The sequence below is a fragment of the Piliocolobus tephrosceles genome, chromosome X (assembly GCF_002776525.5).
Source record: "Piliocolobus tephrosceles isolate RC106 chromosome X, ASM277652v3, whole genome shotgun sequence".
NCBI classification, from domain to species: domain Eukaryota; kingdom Metazoa; phylum Chordata; class Mammalia; order Primates; family Cercopithecidae; genus Piliocolobus; species Piliocolobus tephrosceles.
This window is the reverse complement of record NC_045455.1, coordinates 40055980-40071990: the sequence shown is the minus strand read 5'-3', so window position 1 is coordinate 40071990 and position 16011 is coordinate 40055980. Positions and strand designations below refer to the sequence as shown.

At 37.0% G+C, this 16011-nt stretch overlaps 1 protein-coding gene across 7 annotated transcripts in view; it reads left to right on the top strand.

Annotated features, from left to right (window-relative positions):
* The window catches only part of LMO7 (LIM domain 7), a 224550-nt gene that overhangs the window by 186267 nt on the left and 22272 nt on the right, over window positions 1–16011 (top strand). For all 7 annotated transcript variants that reach the window (XM_031934937.1, XM_023186169.1, XM_031934938.1 and 4 more), the window contains 6 exons: window positions 959–1267; window positions 10753–10867; window positions 11927–12088; window positions 12938–13044; window positions 14099–14159; window positions 15821–15877. In XM_031934937.1, the coding sequence (XP_031790797.1) occupies window positions 959–1267; window positions 10753–10867; window positions 11927–12088; window positions 12938–13044; window positions 14099–14159; window positions 15821–15877 (811 nt within the window). The remainder of the gene's footprint in view (window positions 1–958; window positions 1268–10752; window positions 10868–11926; window positions 12089–12937; window positions 13045–14098; window positions 14160–15820; window positions 15878–16011) is intronic.

The window sequence follows — 16011 nt, the reverse complement described above, 5'->3', positions numbered from 1 at the left end:
TATATATTTATATATATATAGAAACTATGTATATATTTATATATATATAGAAACTATGTATATATTTATATATATAGAAACTATGTATATATTTATATATAGAAACTATGTATATATTTATATATAGAAACTATGTATATATTTATATATATATAGAAACTGTATATATTTATATATATATAGAAACTATATATATATATAGAGAGAGAGAGAGAGAGAGAAACTAAATATATATATATGAAACTTTTGCTCCAGCAAGCCTACTTTTGGAAATCTGTGCTATAAAAATAAAAGTTCCAATTATAAAGAGATATGGATATTTGTTGCAGTAGTTTTGGAAGTGACAGAACATTTCAAACAACTTTAAATGCACATCAAATGAATAAATTGTTGATGTCCATACTATGGAATATTCAGCAAGTAAAGGGACTGGTTTAGAGTTCTATCTGTTGACCTGGAGTGATCAGCAGATAGAACACCAAGGCCTTTTGGCTCTCAGCAAAGGAGAATCTCATCACTCCCCAGATCTTACATGGTAAAACATGTTCTCAGTTCATTTAGTCTGTTCTGAAGAGCAAAATGTTGGTGAACTTGTGCAGAGGTTAGAGTTACACCATCTTGATGTGTAAACTGCACATAACACACGTATATATGGCAATTTTTTTTTTACGCCAGTTTAGATTCAGTGGAAATTTAATGCTTAAGATGTTTGCTTGGAGTAAACAAGCAAAGCAAATTTCAGAAGTTTGTATGTGATATGAATGCTTTTGCTAAAACAATTTCCCCCACTACATGTGTGTTTATCTATCGGTGTGAAAGAACTCAGCCCAAGCTTTTAGTAATAGTTATGTTACCGTGGGTGGTATGCTATTTTAGTTTTAAAATATTAATTTAATAAACAACTTTTAAAAACAAAGGTAACCGAATATCAAGTTTAAAATGATGTTTTCTTATTTAGATGGACGATGCTTGGAAGTATAATGGAGATGTTGAAGACATGAAGAGAACTCCAAACAATGTGGTCAGCACCCTTGCACCAAACTCGGATGCAAGCCAACTGGCTTCAAGCTCATCTAGCCAGAGAGAGGTAGCAGCAACAGAAGAAGATGTGACAAGGCAGCCCTCTCCTACATCCCCCTTCTCATCTCTTTCCCAAGACCAGGCTGCCACTTCTAAAGCCACATTGTCCTCCACATCTGGTCTTGATTTAATGTCTGAATCTGGAGAAGGGGAAATCTCCCCCCAAAGAGAAGTCTCAAGATCCCAGGTGAGTTTGGGAAAGTTCTTTATCATCTGTGGCTCAGACACTTACACATTTAAATCTGGAAACCATGTCTCAAACGTCAAACCTCTAGGTGTTAATCTGGGCTGAAAATGTACAAAATGATATTCTGGTTTACTTTGAACAGATCTTGGAGGAAGTAGGTGTCTTTCCACTCTGAGTGCATAGATCCAGATAACACTTGTGATGTGAGTGTATGGAGACTTTGTACACCAGTCTCCTTGGGATTTGGCTGATGTTTTCTCTGTATTCCATGTTTCAGTAGTGGTTGCCTTGTACTGCTAGTGCCCAGTAGTCCCAGGTTTCAGGTACAGTAGTCACTTTGAAGGTTTTAGATGCAGATCTAGTGTGTGTATGGGTGACAGAAGCCCTTTCCCAGGGAACTTAACTGGCCACAAGGAAAAATTGATGCACATGATAGGTGCTGGCCTCTAGGCACATGGCATTTCTTTTTTGATAATTTTAACCTTCTAGTGACTTTTAATACTATTTTATACTTTAGAATGCCTATAATTTTCAATGTTTCCTTATCTCCGAATGGGACTATCGAGGCTTGGTTATAATATGACAATTGTATTCCACAACATTTGCAGTCCAAACAAAATATACCATCAGATGAAGAATGACATGTGTAGTTTTTCCTACTTAAATTTCTAATAGATGACTTCTAAGAGAATGATTAGGTAATAAATGTTCTTTGTAGCCTACCTGTAAAACATGCCAAAAGTCTTTGGGTAACAGAAAGCTTCTCTCTCTTAGAAAAATTCTTGCTAAGCATTTTGATAGTTGTATGAACCCCTTAGCATGGAGGAGCTTTTGTGGTTCTTTGGCTTGGTTTAGTATTCTTTGTTGCCCTGAAAAACATTAATTGTGTATTATATACATTAAGTGGGTGTGTATATATGACTTGTCCTAAGTTATATTAGTATTTGTGTGTGTATGTGTGTGTCTATATATGTATATATGACTTGTCCTAAGTTAGGTTTGTGTGTGTGTGTGTGTGTGTGTATGTATATATGACTTGTCCTAAGTTATATTAATGAAATAACTTGATGTGAAATAATTTAGTGTTGCATATTTATTATTATTGAGTTTTTATTTGTATGGGAAAACTTAAAACATTTAAACTTTCTTTTCTGGTTATAAGGTACTATGTGGTTGAGAAAATTTGGAAATGCAGGAAAGTATAAATAATTTAAATCGCTGATAATTCCATCATTTAGAGATAATCACTGTTAACATCTAGGTATATTTCTTTTGTTTTTTTTCCCCATGCATATTTACAGTCATATATCTAAAAACAATTTCTTCAGCTTGCTGAAATAATTCATTGTAAATTATCATTACATTTTTTAAGGAATTGGAAATACATAATTAGCTTCCTAAGTCTCAGTGGAGGAGAACAATAGCCTGTATTATACTTGGGGAACATAAGGTACCAGTGGATGAATAATAAAAGCAGAAGCAAAGTGCCTTTTGTTTCACGGGTTTGTATGTTTGCCTTTACCTTTTTCAAATAGCAAATTCAAGAAAACAGCCTGAATCACGTGCTGCACGCTGGGTGTTGGTGCCTTTCTCAGGGTGGCAGCTGACTAACTGCAACTGTGGATTAAGAAAAAGAGGCTAAGTGTGGTGTGTGGGTGTGTCTCAGGTTATTGCAACTCAGAGGGAGCTTCAGTTAATGTGGCACTGTTTCAGGTTTCATCATTAATGGATTTATACTTCTTTGTTCGCAAACCTGAGATGGTATTCCACCAAGAAAAATTAGGCTTGATTTGATAAGTGAAGCCATTGGAATTCTTTAATGTAGTTATAATTCATATGGTGACTTATATATCTCTGATGCTTGGTGTGTCCTTTTCTGCGCCACTAGGGCAGTAGCTTCTATAGCATGCCCTTGCCTTTGTCTCAGAAGGAGCTTACTGACTTGAGAGAAGGATGTGAATGTATGTGACAGCTTCTGATCAATATGTAAAGGGCCTGTGCAACACTCCCCCAAACTCCATTCAGACACTATAGGTGTTCAGAGGACAGCAAAATCAAGAGTAGCTTGTGGCTGATCATCTAAATGTTTCGGTAGCTCTGTGGAAGAATGTTCTTCAGATCATTTTTCTCTTTCATACCTTGGACTTTTACTGGCACTGTCCTTTCGTCTCTTCCTCCAGACTCCCCCCTTGATGTTATTCTTTTCTTTTTCTTTTTTTTTTTGAGATAGGATCTTGCTGTGTTGCCCAGGCTGTAGTGCAGTGGCATGGTCATGGCTTATTGCAGCCTCAACCTCCTGGACTCAAGCAATCCTCCCACCTTAGCCTCTTGAGTAGCTGGGACTGTAGGCACATGCCACGACGCCCAGCTAATTTTTGTATTTTTTTTGTAGAGACGGGCTTTCACCATGTTGCCCAGGCTGCTCTCGAACTCCTAGGCCTGATCCACCCATCTTGGCCTCCAAAAGTGCTGGGATTACAGGTGTTAGCCATTATGCCCAGCTGATGTTATTCTTTTCTATCTTGGCTTCCATTATGCTAATTCAGGCCCTTTTCCTATCAGTGCAAATGGTCACAGGTGTTAGTACATGCTACACAAGACTGGCATCAGATTAACTTGCCTGATGCCAGGTTGGACTCAGTAATTTCCCTGCTCCAAAGCCTCTAGTGGCACTGTGTGGTTTGCTGAATGAAGTTTGTGGTGCTCAGGGAAGCAGTGATATCTCTCACGCCCTTTGTAGCACAGTCACAGCTGATGTTAGCGTGCTTACTATGTACCAACCAGGCTTCTCAGGGCAGTATCTTAGTTAATCCTCACAGCAGCTCTGTGAGGTAATCAACAATCCGAATGTAGACTATCATGATTACTCCTATTTTAGAAACATAAAACTTGAGGCATGGCATGGGCATGTTACTTGTCCAAGGCCATGCAGGGTACCAAGTGGAGTCAGGATTTGAATCCAGGCAGTCTGACTCAGGATTTAGTATCATATTATGCTATCATGCTATGTCCTGGGAAAGAGAGATGATTCACCTGCATAAGGATGCTTACTTTTTCTTGGATACATCATGTACTTTTTGGAGCACATCACTGCTCCCCCCATTTGAAGATGCTTATTTCCCACATCTCTGCCTTTTGAGGTCCTATTGTTCCTCAAAAGCCCAGGAGGACCGCTTCGTTCATGAATCAAGATATCACCCCTCCCCCATTGGAATCAAACTTCTTACCCTTGAAAAGTTTCACTCACTGAATTCTTCCTTGTCCCATGTAGTTACATGTTCCTCCTTTACTGGTGTTCTTTGTACATTCTTACACGTAATTGACCCTTAAGTTTTACTGACTTGAACTGCATTCAAAGCCTTGATTACTAGGCTGAAGTATGAACTCGATCCGGCAGGTAATTTAGAGTCCTTATTGTTTCTTTAGTGTGGGAATTTTAAGATTAAGGAATGTAAGCACTATGGTGTTCCCTAGAGTTATTTTAGGAAAGCTAAGTTGGTGCGTGCCATAAAGTAGAAAAATCATAATGAAGGGAAGAACTTAATATGGTCTTATTTAAAATCTGCCGATAGGAATTTCCTTTTCACCCTCATAGCTGAGCTGGGGGATTTTGTCTCTTGCTGTTCTTTTTGCCCCATTTCTTTTCTTGTGGTTTTGCTTTTTTCTCTACCTTTCTTGCCAATCTGGGCTGCCAAACTCATTCTGGAGGTGACCCCAGACAGGGAAGAGGGAGTGTGACTCCTGAGGTCCTTCGTCCCCTTCCATCTGCCATGCAGATGTGGTTTTCATGATTCTCCCCAAAGTTGGTCTTGCTTACAAGTTTTTGTTTTATTTTCTGTCCTTTCAGAGCTCTATTTTTTTTTTTTTTTTGAGTTGGAGTCTTGCGTTGTCACCCAGGCTGGAGTGCAGTGGCGTGATCTCAGCTCACTGCAAGCTCTGCCTCCCAGGTTCATGCCATTCTGCTGCCTCAGCTTCCCCAGCAGCTGGGACTACAGGCGCCCGCCGCCACGCTTGGCTAATTTTTTTGTATTTTTAGTAGATTCGGGGTTTCACTGTGTTAGCCAGGATGGTCTCGATTTCCTGACCTTGTGATCTGCCCGCCTCGGCCTCCCGAAGTGCTGGGATTACAGGCATGAGCCACCATGCCCAGCCTCAGAGCTCTATGTTTTTAAACTCTCTACAAATCTTCTTTCTAGAACCTCTGCTCCAGACTTTTTAAGGCAGTAACCCCCAAACGGGATGACACGTATGGAAGAAAGGAAGCTTTCTGTATGTCCATTTCCTGATCTGAACCCCATGATTACTGCCCCTTTGGATACAGTAGCCAGAACTTCCCTTATCATAGCTTCATACTGTGCATTTTGCTTGCTTCTCACCTTCACTAGGACCTGCTCTCCATGAGGGTAGAATACAACCCTACCTTTCTTACTGTCAGTGCAGTGCCTGCATCTGTACATGTTTGCTGAATGCTGACCGAATTTTCTTGGCTTTAGAGTTAAGTATGTGAGAATGAAATGGGATTTTCTTTAATTGATCCAGAAACTGCTTAGCCAGCATGTGTATTATGTTTAACATTTGCTTCCATTGGAAAAAGAAAAAGAAGGCCATTACTGGGCATCAGTCATGTGTGCCTTGACACCTTTTAAATGTTTCATTTAATCATCTCAATAACCCCGCAAAGTAGGTGTATTATCCCATTTTTACCAGTGAAGTACATGAGATTTGAAAGTTATGTAACCTGCCCCAGGCTGGTGAAATGCCTACACCACAACTGCAATTTATCTGATGTTAAAGTTTTTTGAAATACAACAGGCTTGAGTTTGAGGACTGCCTTATGTATAGTTAAGAGACCACATTTTGACTTATTTGGACTTTGCTGTGTCTTTAGAATTTTAGAGCCACTGGGAACCGAAATGTCTTTTGGTCCATAAAGATAAAATCATCCTTGAAACCATTTTGAGGAAAGGTGGTATTATATGTTTATTGAAACTTACCAGAACTGAAACGTAGAGTTTGAAATCTTCCAAGTAGGGCAGTAAGGAGCTACCAGCAATTTAAAAATGGAGTGTGATATAATAGCATGTTCTATAACTAAAGTTCTGGCAGCTGCGTGGACAATGAAGAAAATAAGGGCTGCAGGCAAGAGAGCCACTTAGGAGGGGTAACCACAGGAGTTTAGGGGAGATCATGGCCTGAACCAAGATGATAACACAAGGAAGGGTGGCAAAGATGGGATGATTCAAGATGGATTGTGGACTTGACAGAACCTTGTAAAATGCAAGTGTGCATGGTGGAGAGTAGAGGTACAGGGATTGTTGTGTGGCATTCAACTGGGGAACAGTTAGGGGAAAGAAGGAGAAAGAAGCCCCAAAAGAATCCAATGTTTCTAACTTGGGCACCTGATGAGCTATTGATGCAATTAACCAAAATATGATAAACAAGAGGCGCAAGAACAGGTTTGGGAGGAAGATAATGAGTTCAATTTTTGAATTGTTGGACTTAGACATCGGAGGCAGGGCAGTGAATGAGGTTGCTCACAAAAGCATGTAGTCGGAGAGGTTGGAGGCTAAGGAACAAATAACACAATGAAAAGAGAAGAGATAAAAGAGGAACATGCTAATGAAACTGAGAAGTGGCAAGAGATATGGGAAAAAAGGCTGGAGAAAGGAAGATAATAGGTGACTTTAGAAGACTGTTTCCTAGAAAGCAAGAATAGTGGGCAGTGCCTGGAGGGTTGAAGACTCAAGGTGTTATTTGGTAGGTAGAAGATAATCTTGGAATGGGATGAGGACAGTGGTGGGTGTATTATAGAAACACTACCTGCCACAGTGGGATGAAGGAAGGAGAGATGGAGAAGGATTTAGAGAGGAAGACCAAGATTTGAGGGCTACTCACTTCATTTTCTCATTCCAGTAAGACTCAGACAGAAAGACACTAAAGAACTATATGTACACAAATTCAAAGATTATAGATTTCCTCTGATATTCCTGATTTTACAGTCCAGATTTACTTTAAGATTAACTTTATCAACTAAGTAGGCTTTCCTTAACACATTTGTCTAATAGGAAAAATTCGGGAAGTGTAGCTTTTCGATTTGTTGTTAAGATTGGCCCTATTTCTTTTTTTTCTTTCTTTTAAATTAAATTCTATCTATGTTGACATGAAAATCTTAATTCAACAGATTTAGCAGAAATAAGAGTTACCATTGGGACTCCAGAACCTCCTCATGTTTTTGTTTAAAAATGTAGAGTCTTGTACTTCTGTTTCATCAGTCTGACAGTTGTTGGGGCAATCTGAACTTTCAGTGGATACGTCTGCTCAAGTTATACCTAATTTGAGGGAAATTTTTTATCTTGTATGCTGAGATGATAGTAGACAACTGCCTTATCTTTTCTGGCATGAACAACTGAAACCACTTGGATAGTTCATTATCAGTCTTCAGGAATCTAGGCTTCCCCCAATAATTTATATTCCTGTTCCATCCAGTTCAAAGATAATTCTGTCATCATTATCTTCTGAAGCTTGGATTCTTTGTAGGATACTCAGTTGGCATATACCTTGCAGAGAAAAATAAGGAAGTTGAAATCCTTCCTGAAATCACTGTTGAACAATTTATGCTTGAATGTAATTATAGATATGTTCACTTGCAAGAAGTTTCAGGAATAATTTGCTATAAGAACTTGGGATTGGACATAGACGCCTCAAGACTGCCGTGAGGGTAAGGCCACACAAGTGGGGCTCTGGAACTCTCACTTTGAAACCACAGCCACGCACTTTAATCCTTTCTGTATAGTGATTTGGAAAGAGGTGGTCTGCGTAAGACTTTGATTTGAAAGTAGGCTACTTAAAACCAAAATCAAAACGCAGTATTTTTATGAAAGAGAAGGCTTTACCAGGCCCAGTGACTCGCCTGTGGTCGCCTGGTTAATGACAGATATGCACCTGTAATTGCCCATGTGGTCCTCTCCTCTTTGCCTGCATTGTGTCTCAAGGACTGACACAACACTTTGCCTGGCTGTAGCCACAGGGACACTGTCCTTCCTGTTAACTCTTTCAAAGAGGAGGAGGTTGTCTGCCCTTTTATTAATATTTAAGATGTTTAAATAGTGATTTCTTTATTTCTGAGGTAAGTACAGTCCTTCATGAGATAGTATTTCCAATCTAATATAACAGTGAGACATTTTCCTCTAGGGCTTAAGTTCATTCTCTGTGATCCTATATTTGGTAGAAAAGGATAACGTTCACTTGCCATCTCCCACAAAATATTCTTTATATAGTTTGAGAGTGTTTATTAAGACTCCATCCTGTCCTTTATTCTTCAAGCTATAAAACATCAGTGTTTTGAATGTGTAACCCATGATTTGTCTCTGTCTGTCTTCCTTATAGCAAATAGATTCTGCACTTGAATTGGCTCTAAGTCAGATTTTTTTTTTTGTAAGTGTGGTGAAGATGACCACTCATTTTCACCAAGTCATCTCTAACTTAAGTGTATGGTGGTTTTGGCTGAGGAGTAGAACCAACCAGTAGTTTTTGCTATTCTTAGCAGAATTTTATTATATTCTTCAGATTGGCATTTATCAGGTGGTTATTAACGAGTGTCATGACTACATCTGCATATCCATGTTTAAACTGCTTTACAAAGAGCTTTCTGCTGAAAGCTAAAAATCCCATACCCACTGAAAAATCAACAATTAGTTTTTGAGAGCAAGAATCATCCCTAATTTATCTTTATTTCCCAAAGTGCTAAGTATTGTGTTTTTTTAAATACAGAGTAAACAATAAATGTATGTCAAATGGATGAATGAGTGAAATGTCATAATACTTCTGCATGTCCATATAGAGTAGTGAATTCTTGATCCTTTGTTTATTCAGTGCCTTCCTTCAAATTCTTGTGTGCTTAGCCCATTTAATGTTGCTATAACAGAATACCTGAGACTGAGTAATTTATAAAGAAAAGAGGAGGTTTAGTTGGCTCATGGTTCTGGTGGCTAGAAAGTCCAAGAGCATGGCACCAACATCTGCTTGGCTTCAGGTGAGCACCATGTGCTGTGTCACAACATGGTGGAAAAGCAGATAGGCAAGTGGTGTGTGCAGAGACCCAACACAAGGCAACCTCACTTTATAACAATCTGCTCTTGTGGTAACTAATTCAGTCCTGCTAGAGTGAGAACTTACTCCCATGAGACTGCATTCATTCCTTCATGAGGGCAGATCCTTCATGACCCAAACACCTGTTAAAGGTAACACTTTCCAGCACTACCACATTGGCAATTAAATTTTAACATGAGTTTTGGTGGCGACAAATCACATCCACACCATAGTACGTACTATCCTAATATTTCTCAGAATATTGCTACTTGTTTTAAACTTGTTTTATGGGTAAAAAACCTTAGGCAGAAAGCTTTATGAATTGCCCAGTTGGTTCCTGGATTAGGTTTAACTGCCAAGTTAAAATGGAGAATTGGTAGGTCTTTTCCTGGAAAGTAAAACAGGTTTAGGAAGAATTGTAACAGGTAAGTCTAAGTTTTTTTGTGATTAGGAAACAAAGCTGAAACACTGGTCTCATAAATTCATATTAAAATCTATTTGTTGCTTCCTCAAAACAAAATATGTAAATTACAGAGAAAGTAAGGTTTGCACAGACATAGTATACTGTAAAACTTGAAACATTTGGTTTAGAAAATAATTTAAGTTCTCTGGAATTTAGGATTTGTAGTGTAGTATAGTGATAGCAATGGGAATAATTATACCTTTTGTCCAAGAGGTTATTGTTTGGGGGCTTATGAGCTGATGTTATTTTGAAGAAGTCATGGACTGTAGCTCAGAATGTGTCAATAGGGACACTCTTGGTATCTTAGGGAGTAATTCCTTACAGGTGACATAGTTCTGCATTTTGTCAGCATGTATAGCAGCTATGCCTTTAACACTAAATCTTCATGTGGCATTTGGGCAAGCAAAATACCTTGCCGAACTTCACATGCCCACTAGGGAGGGGTACCAGTCCCAGATGGATGCCACTGGAGGCTAAATTATGTGTCTGTGAGCCACTTGAAGTTATTCAGAAAATATGCCAAGTATTGGGAGTAGGTTTTTAAAAATATGGTGGTCCTTTTCAAATGAATGATTTAAATCACTGTACTTTATTCCTGGGCAGTGAATAAATGGTGTGGCCTGTAAGTTAGACTCAATGGCACAGTGGGCAGAAACCTAAGCTTATCCATGGCCAACCAATTTAAAGTATAAATGTGAAGAAAAACATGTAATGACAATAAGATTTTCCTTATTTTAGCAGAAAAATAATAAACTCGGTGCTATTTATATAAATGAAAGTTTTACCAACCCCAAGGAAGAAAGAATGAAGCTTCTAGTTTATCATGAAATGATTCAAGTATACCTAGTGAGCAGCCTCCCTCCTTTCATGGATAGACTTTCCTCCATGTGGGTGCCAGAGACACTGGATACCAGGTTTCATGTTTTGTTTTCAGGATCAGTTCAGTGATATGAGAATCAGCATAAACCAGACGCCTGGGAAGAGTCTTGACTTTGGGTTTACAATAAAATGGGATATTCCTGGGATCTTCGTAGCATCAGTTGAAGCAGGTAAATGATATATTTAGCTCTACTGAATTTTCTTCTCCTTTTTCATCTTTCATTGTGGGGTTGGGGACCACAGAAATTAGTGTATTTGATATAGGAGGAGAAAACCTGTGAAAAATGCAACCATAAGGCCAGAAAATACATCCTCTTTCCTGAGATTATTGGGGTTCCAAATTCCATATTGTTTATTCTCCTTGAGTAATTAATTTTAGTTTTGAAGGTCTTAACTTTGTGATTTTACAGATTTTATCCATTTTGGACTTTATATTTGGAAATGCTAACAAACAGCACTTAAGTAAAGATTCAGAAAGAACTTTCCACGATCAGCCATGCTTTGTAGTAGATGTATATGTGCTATTTAATAAGTGGATTTTTTTTTTTTGAGTGTTCTAATATACTTATTGCCCATGAAGTCTTCAGGATGCTTCAGGACTTCTGTAAAAGGATTACCCCTCCCACGTCCAGGTCTATACCATGTCAAGCCCGGGAACTTTTTGCAAAACATCACAAGGCCTAAAATTAAAAAGAGGAGTTCCTTTGTTTTTACTTTTATTTTTTATTTTTTACATATTTTAGCTATATAAAATTGCATGTTAACACCAGTTAGTTCTTTTACATTGTAAGATTGCCTTAATTAGATAATGGTATTTTAGTTATGGAGTAATTTTAAGCAGTTTTAAATAGCTGTGTTTTCTTCTGCTCCATTCCAGAATGTATCTGATTTGGAAGCTCAATTAAAATGCAGTATATTTCATATTTCAAATTTAAGAGTAACTTAAATTTTTTGTCCTTGGGAGGTTAATAAAGAAGTCTTATTGAATACATTAGTTTATCATTTTTCCTTTAGTGAAGATGCATTCTTTAGAACTTCAAAAAACACCTCTAATGCTTTGTATGTTGTACTCAGATATTTGATATTAAAAAAATAGTGACCCTTCTCCACCTGAAAAAGAGAGAAATGGTTAATTAAAATTCAGAGTCATTTTTCTTAAGCTCAAAGCAGCAACTAATAGAACATGTGGGATTTTTTCCCCAATTGGTTAATTTATTTTGTATTTTTAGGTAGCCCAGCAGAATTTTCTCAGCTACAAGTAGATGATGAAATTATTGCTATTAACAACACCAAGTTTTCATGTAAGGATTCAAAAGAGTGGGAGGAAGCCATGGCTAAGGCTCAAGAAACCGGACACCTAGTGATGGATGTGAGGCGCTATGGAAAGGCTGGTGAGTTTGTGTTACCATCATGTCTGGCGTTTGGAATTGGGACCTGGCCCTTGGCAAGTGGTTCTAACAATTTGCTTCAATAACTTTTTGTTTTTTCACTTTACTTATGTTTTGGCATTAACGGTATTTTGTAGTTACATCGTGACAAATCTTGAACCCTACTCCTTTGAATATTCTGTCTGGACTTTTCACTAGCAAATTTACTGAATTCTACAGTATTTATTGACTGATTCATGTACTGGTTTGATTGAATGCAAATATCAATTGAAGACAAATGTATCTGCATCCAGGAGTTATTTATAATAATACTGAGTATTAAGAACTATGCTGTGATTTAACTTTATCTGCAGCATCATAACCATGTTGGTATAAGAGAGAGAGCTTGGTAGGTCATATTCCTGTTTATTCTCAAAGAACTTTCAATGTGTATTCCATTAATGTGTTTCTTAATTATAGAGGCTAGATGGGAAAGGGCATTAAGCCTCCGCAGACCTACCAATTTATGATATCAAAATGAAATATCTATCCTGGTTTTGGGAAAGATTCAGCAAATTTGCTAGTTTTTTCATTACTAACGTGATTTAACCCTTGTGTTTTGGGAAGGTGGTCTGTTGGTAAAAAGCCCTAAACTCTTGATGTATTTCACATACTGCCTGATTTGTTTGTCTTGTATATGTAGATTTTTTTTATATATATGTGCATTCAATGACTTTATTCTTTCCACTTCAACATCTATGTGTACTCATTTGATCTTCATGTGCCAATCAGACTGGGGCAAAGACCAACCTTCCCTGCCATTTATACGGCATAAAACCCTCAATCTCACCAGTATGGCTACCAAAATTATAGGTTCACCTGAGACAAAGTGGATTGATGCAACTTCTGGAATTTACAACTCAGAAAAATCTTCAAATCTATCTGTAACAACTGATTTCTCCGAAAGCCTTCAGAGTTCTGTGAGTATTTGGAGAAGTAGGAAGTACTGGTGTGGGGCAAAGCAGTTGTTAGAATTGTGTATGGAAGAAAATAATTTCTTTTGTTTGTACAATTTTGATACTACCTGTAAAATGTAAATGATTGAATAACGTAAATTATAGTAAAGAGATACAGTAAAATATATTTTTGAAAACCATAGGCATTCCTCATAGAGTAGTTGTGAGTTATATAATGGTAAAATCAAAAGATCCCATAATGTTGTTTTGCAGGTGTTTTCCACCAATCTTTCATTATTAGACCCACCTCTCAGATCTTTGTGAGCGTGAAGTAACAATTACATAAAATTATAAACTATAACTTCTTTATGTGTTCCCTAGTCTTTACTGGCAAATAAATGTAATAGTTGGGTGTAATGGAAAACTTCATGAAGCATTTTTAGTTTTTGTGTAGGTGAATTTAGTGGGTAGACTTACATATGTGGTTAAGAGATAATCAGTTTCATTAATTTGATCAAAAATATAATGTGGAAAATTTTTTAAGTGTCAAAGCAATACTTTTTTCTATAGACTTTGAAGTAATGTGGTTTCTATTTATGATACAAATTGTTCATTTAAATTAATAATTAAATTTAAATTTAACTAAATATTATGCACTTATACTCCTTAGATTGTGCTATTATCATCTCAAGGTAACTCCTTTTATTTAATAAGGAGATCTTACTATATTGTATAAGAAATGTTTAAATGTTTGAGAATCCTATATGCCAGTTTTGTGTACTCATAAATATAAGCCAAATAGACTAATGATTATCTGGCTGATTTTATTTCTTGGAAAATTAATGATTGATTAAACTTAAAATCATCCATGCCTACAGCTGGTCATTAATTCTGCCACAAATATTGAAATATAATGAAAAAACTTAAGTTTCTACTACATGTAAAAGGCTGTAAGGAATGCATCAATATCCCAAGAAACTCATCTTGTTAAAATATATATTTCAGTAATGTGAAATGCATTATTTAAGTCCAAAGTCCAACTGGAGAGAATATTAACTAGCATTTTTACCCTTTCCAGAATATTGAATCCAAAGAAATCAATGGAATTCATGATGAAAGCAATGCTTTTGAATCAAAAGGTAAATATCACCATTATAACTTCCATTATACAGGAAAAGACACAGCACTCAAGTTCTGCTGTTATAAAAATTAATATCTGTGAGTGAAAGAAAAACTGATCTACTGCAAGTTGAAACTAAAAGGTTAGCACGCAGATCCAATTGCAGCCAGGTGGAAGGGCATTCAGTTCCCGTGCTGAATCGTTCAGGCACTGCAAACAAAACTTTGGCAGCATGTTCCGGAGCTTTGAGTGCCTGCATGCCTAAGTCAAATAAGAAAGACTGGTTCTTCCCGAGTCAGCTTTCTTGCTATGGTATGCTGGCAAAGGGAATCTTAGTTAAGCTTGGAACTATGAATGAAGTTTCCTTTCTTTCTCGTTGTGAAAGGACAACCTTAGAGGCAGTTAGCTGTAAGAGGGAAATGCCAGTGGCAATAAAGTCATTAGCAGATGTACCTATTTGTAATGAAAAAGAAGGCAAAATATCTAGAGAAATTTTGGAGTTATCTCCATGTTCTTCTGCCCATCCAGAAATAATTTATCTGCCATACATCGTGTGCTATTCCTTGGGCACAGAAAAATAAGAATAGATCTGGTCATGTAGGCAGGGGAAGAAACCCAAAGAAGATGAGACTTCTACCGTGAACCTAGACTGCCAAGAATGGACTGGGTTTTCACAGTGCTTTGGTGACTTTAACTCTACATTTGACAGTTTATAATACATTATCTTAAAGCCAACCTAAATATATAAATTTCCCTTTCCTTATCAATTATTTAACTTTGTATTTCATTTCTGATAGATAGAAGTGACTATATTTTGTTTTCAGTTGCATTCTTTATCAAAGGAGTTTTTAAAGCAAACTTTGCTTATTTTTCTCCGTGATGTTACATGTAAAGCACCGGGTCCTATTCTGCAGTGAGTCAGGTGAGATAGCTGATCAGACATCTAGCTCTTCTATGACTAGGGAACTGTACATGGGCCCTGTCATTGGAAGGTTTTGTTTAGATAAGTAAGCACTAGTATCAAGTAATAATCATATGTAGATTTTATGCCATAGTCTTATGACAGATCTGTGGGAGAAGTCAGAATGTTTTCCTTTTGTTTTCTTGGCAGAACTCCATTTGCTTTACTTAATATTAGTAGCTACCAGATCTTGAAAACTAGGTCAAAAAATTCTAGTTAGAAGATGGTTGTAACTTTAGTGTTTGGTTTTCTTTGATCTTTCTTTGGGTATCATTTTTTTTTTTGTTTTCTTCCCCATTACTTTTAACTTCTTATTCGTAAGTGTTGTGAAAACTCTTTGTTATAGACAGTTTTCCATGTAGTAGACAAGATTATGGATTGTTTAACCTAAGCAAAAATATTAATTTCCTTTTCCCTAAAATGGCGTGATCTAGCATGGAAGATGATACTTTGGCTTTTCATAGCTGTGAAACTCTGATGCTATATGCTAAAGTTTATTAATAAAAATATTCGTTCCTTCTACTAATTTGAATGTAGTGTAGGCTGCTAAAATTGTGTGTCCCTGTGCCTTGAGGTAATCTATCTTTTCTATGGCTATCAGTTTTGTGATCTTTTAAAATAATATTGCACAGATTGGAAAGCTATATCAAGTATCGTTTGATTTACCAGTGGTGAGAAATAAAAATGAATGACATAGTGTTTATTTTTTTTTCAACTAGCATCTGAATCCATTTCTTTGAAAAACTTAAAAAGGCGATCACAATTTTTTGAACAAGGTAAACCACAAAGCTAACAATTCATGCACTTTCGTGGAATTGTTCTCCCTCTCCACTCTTCCTCACGGTCTGTGGTGCTGGGCACTGAGCCTCTTCAATTTGTCTGTCATTATGACCAAGTGACATAACCCATT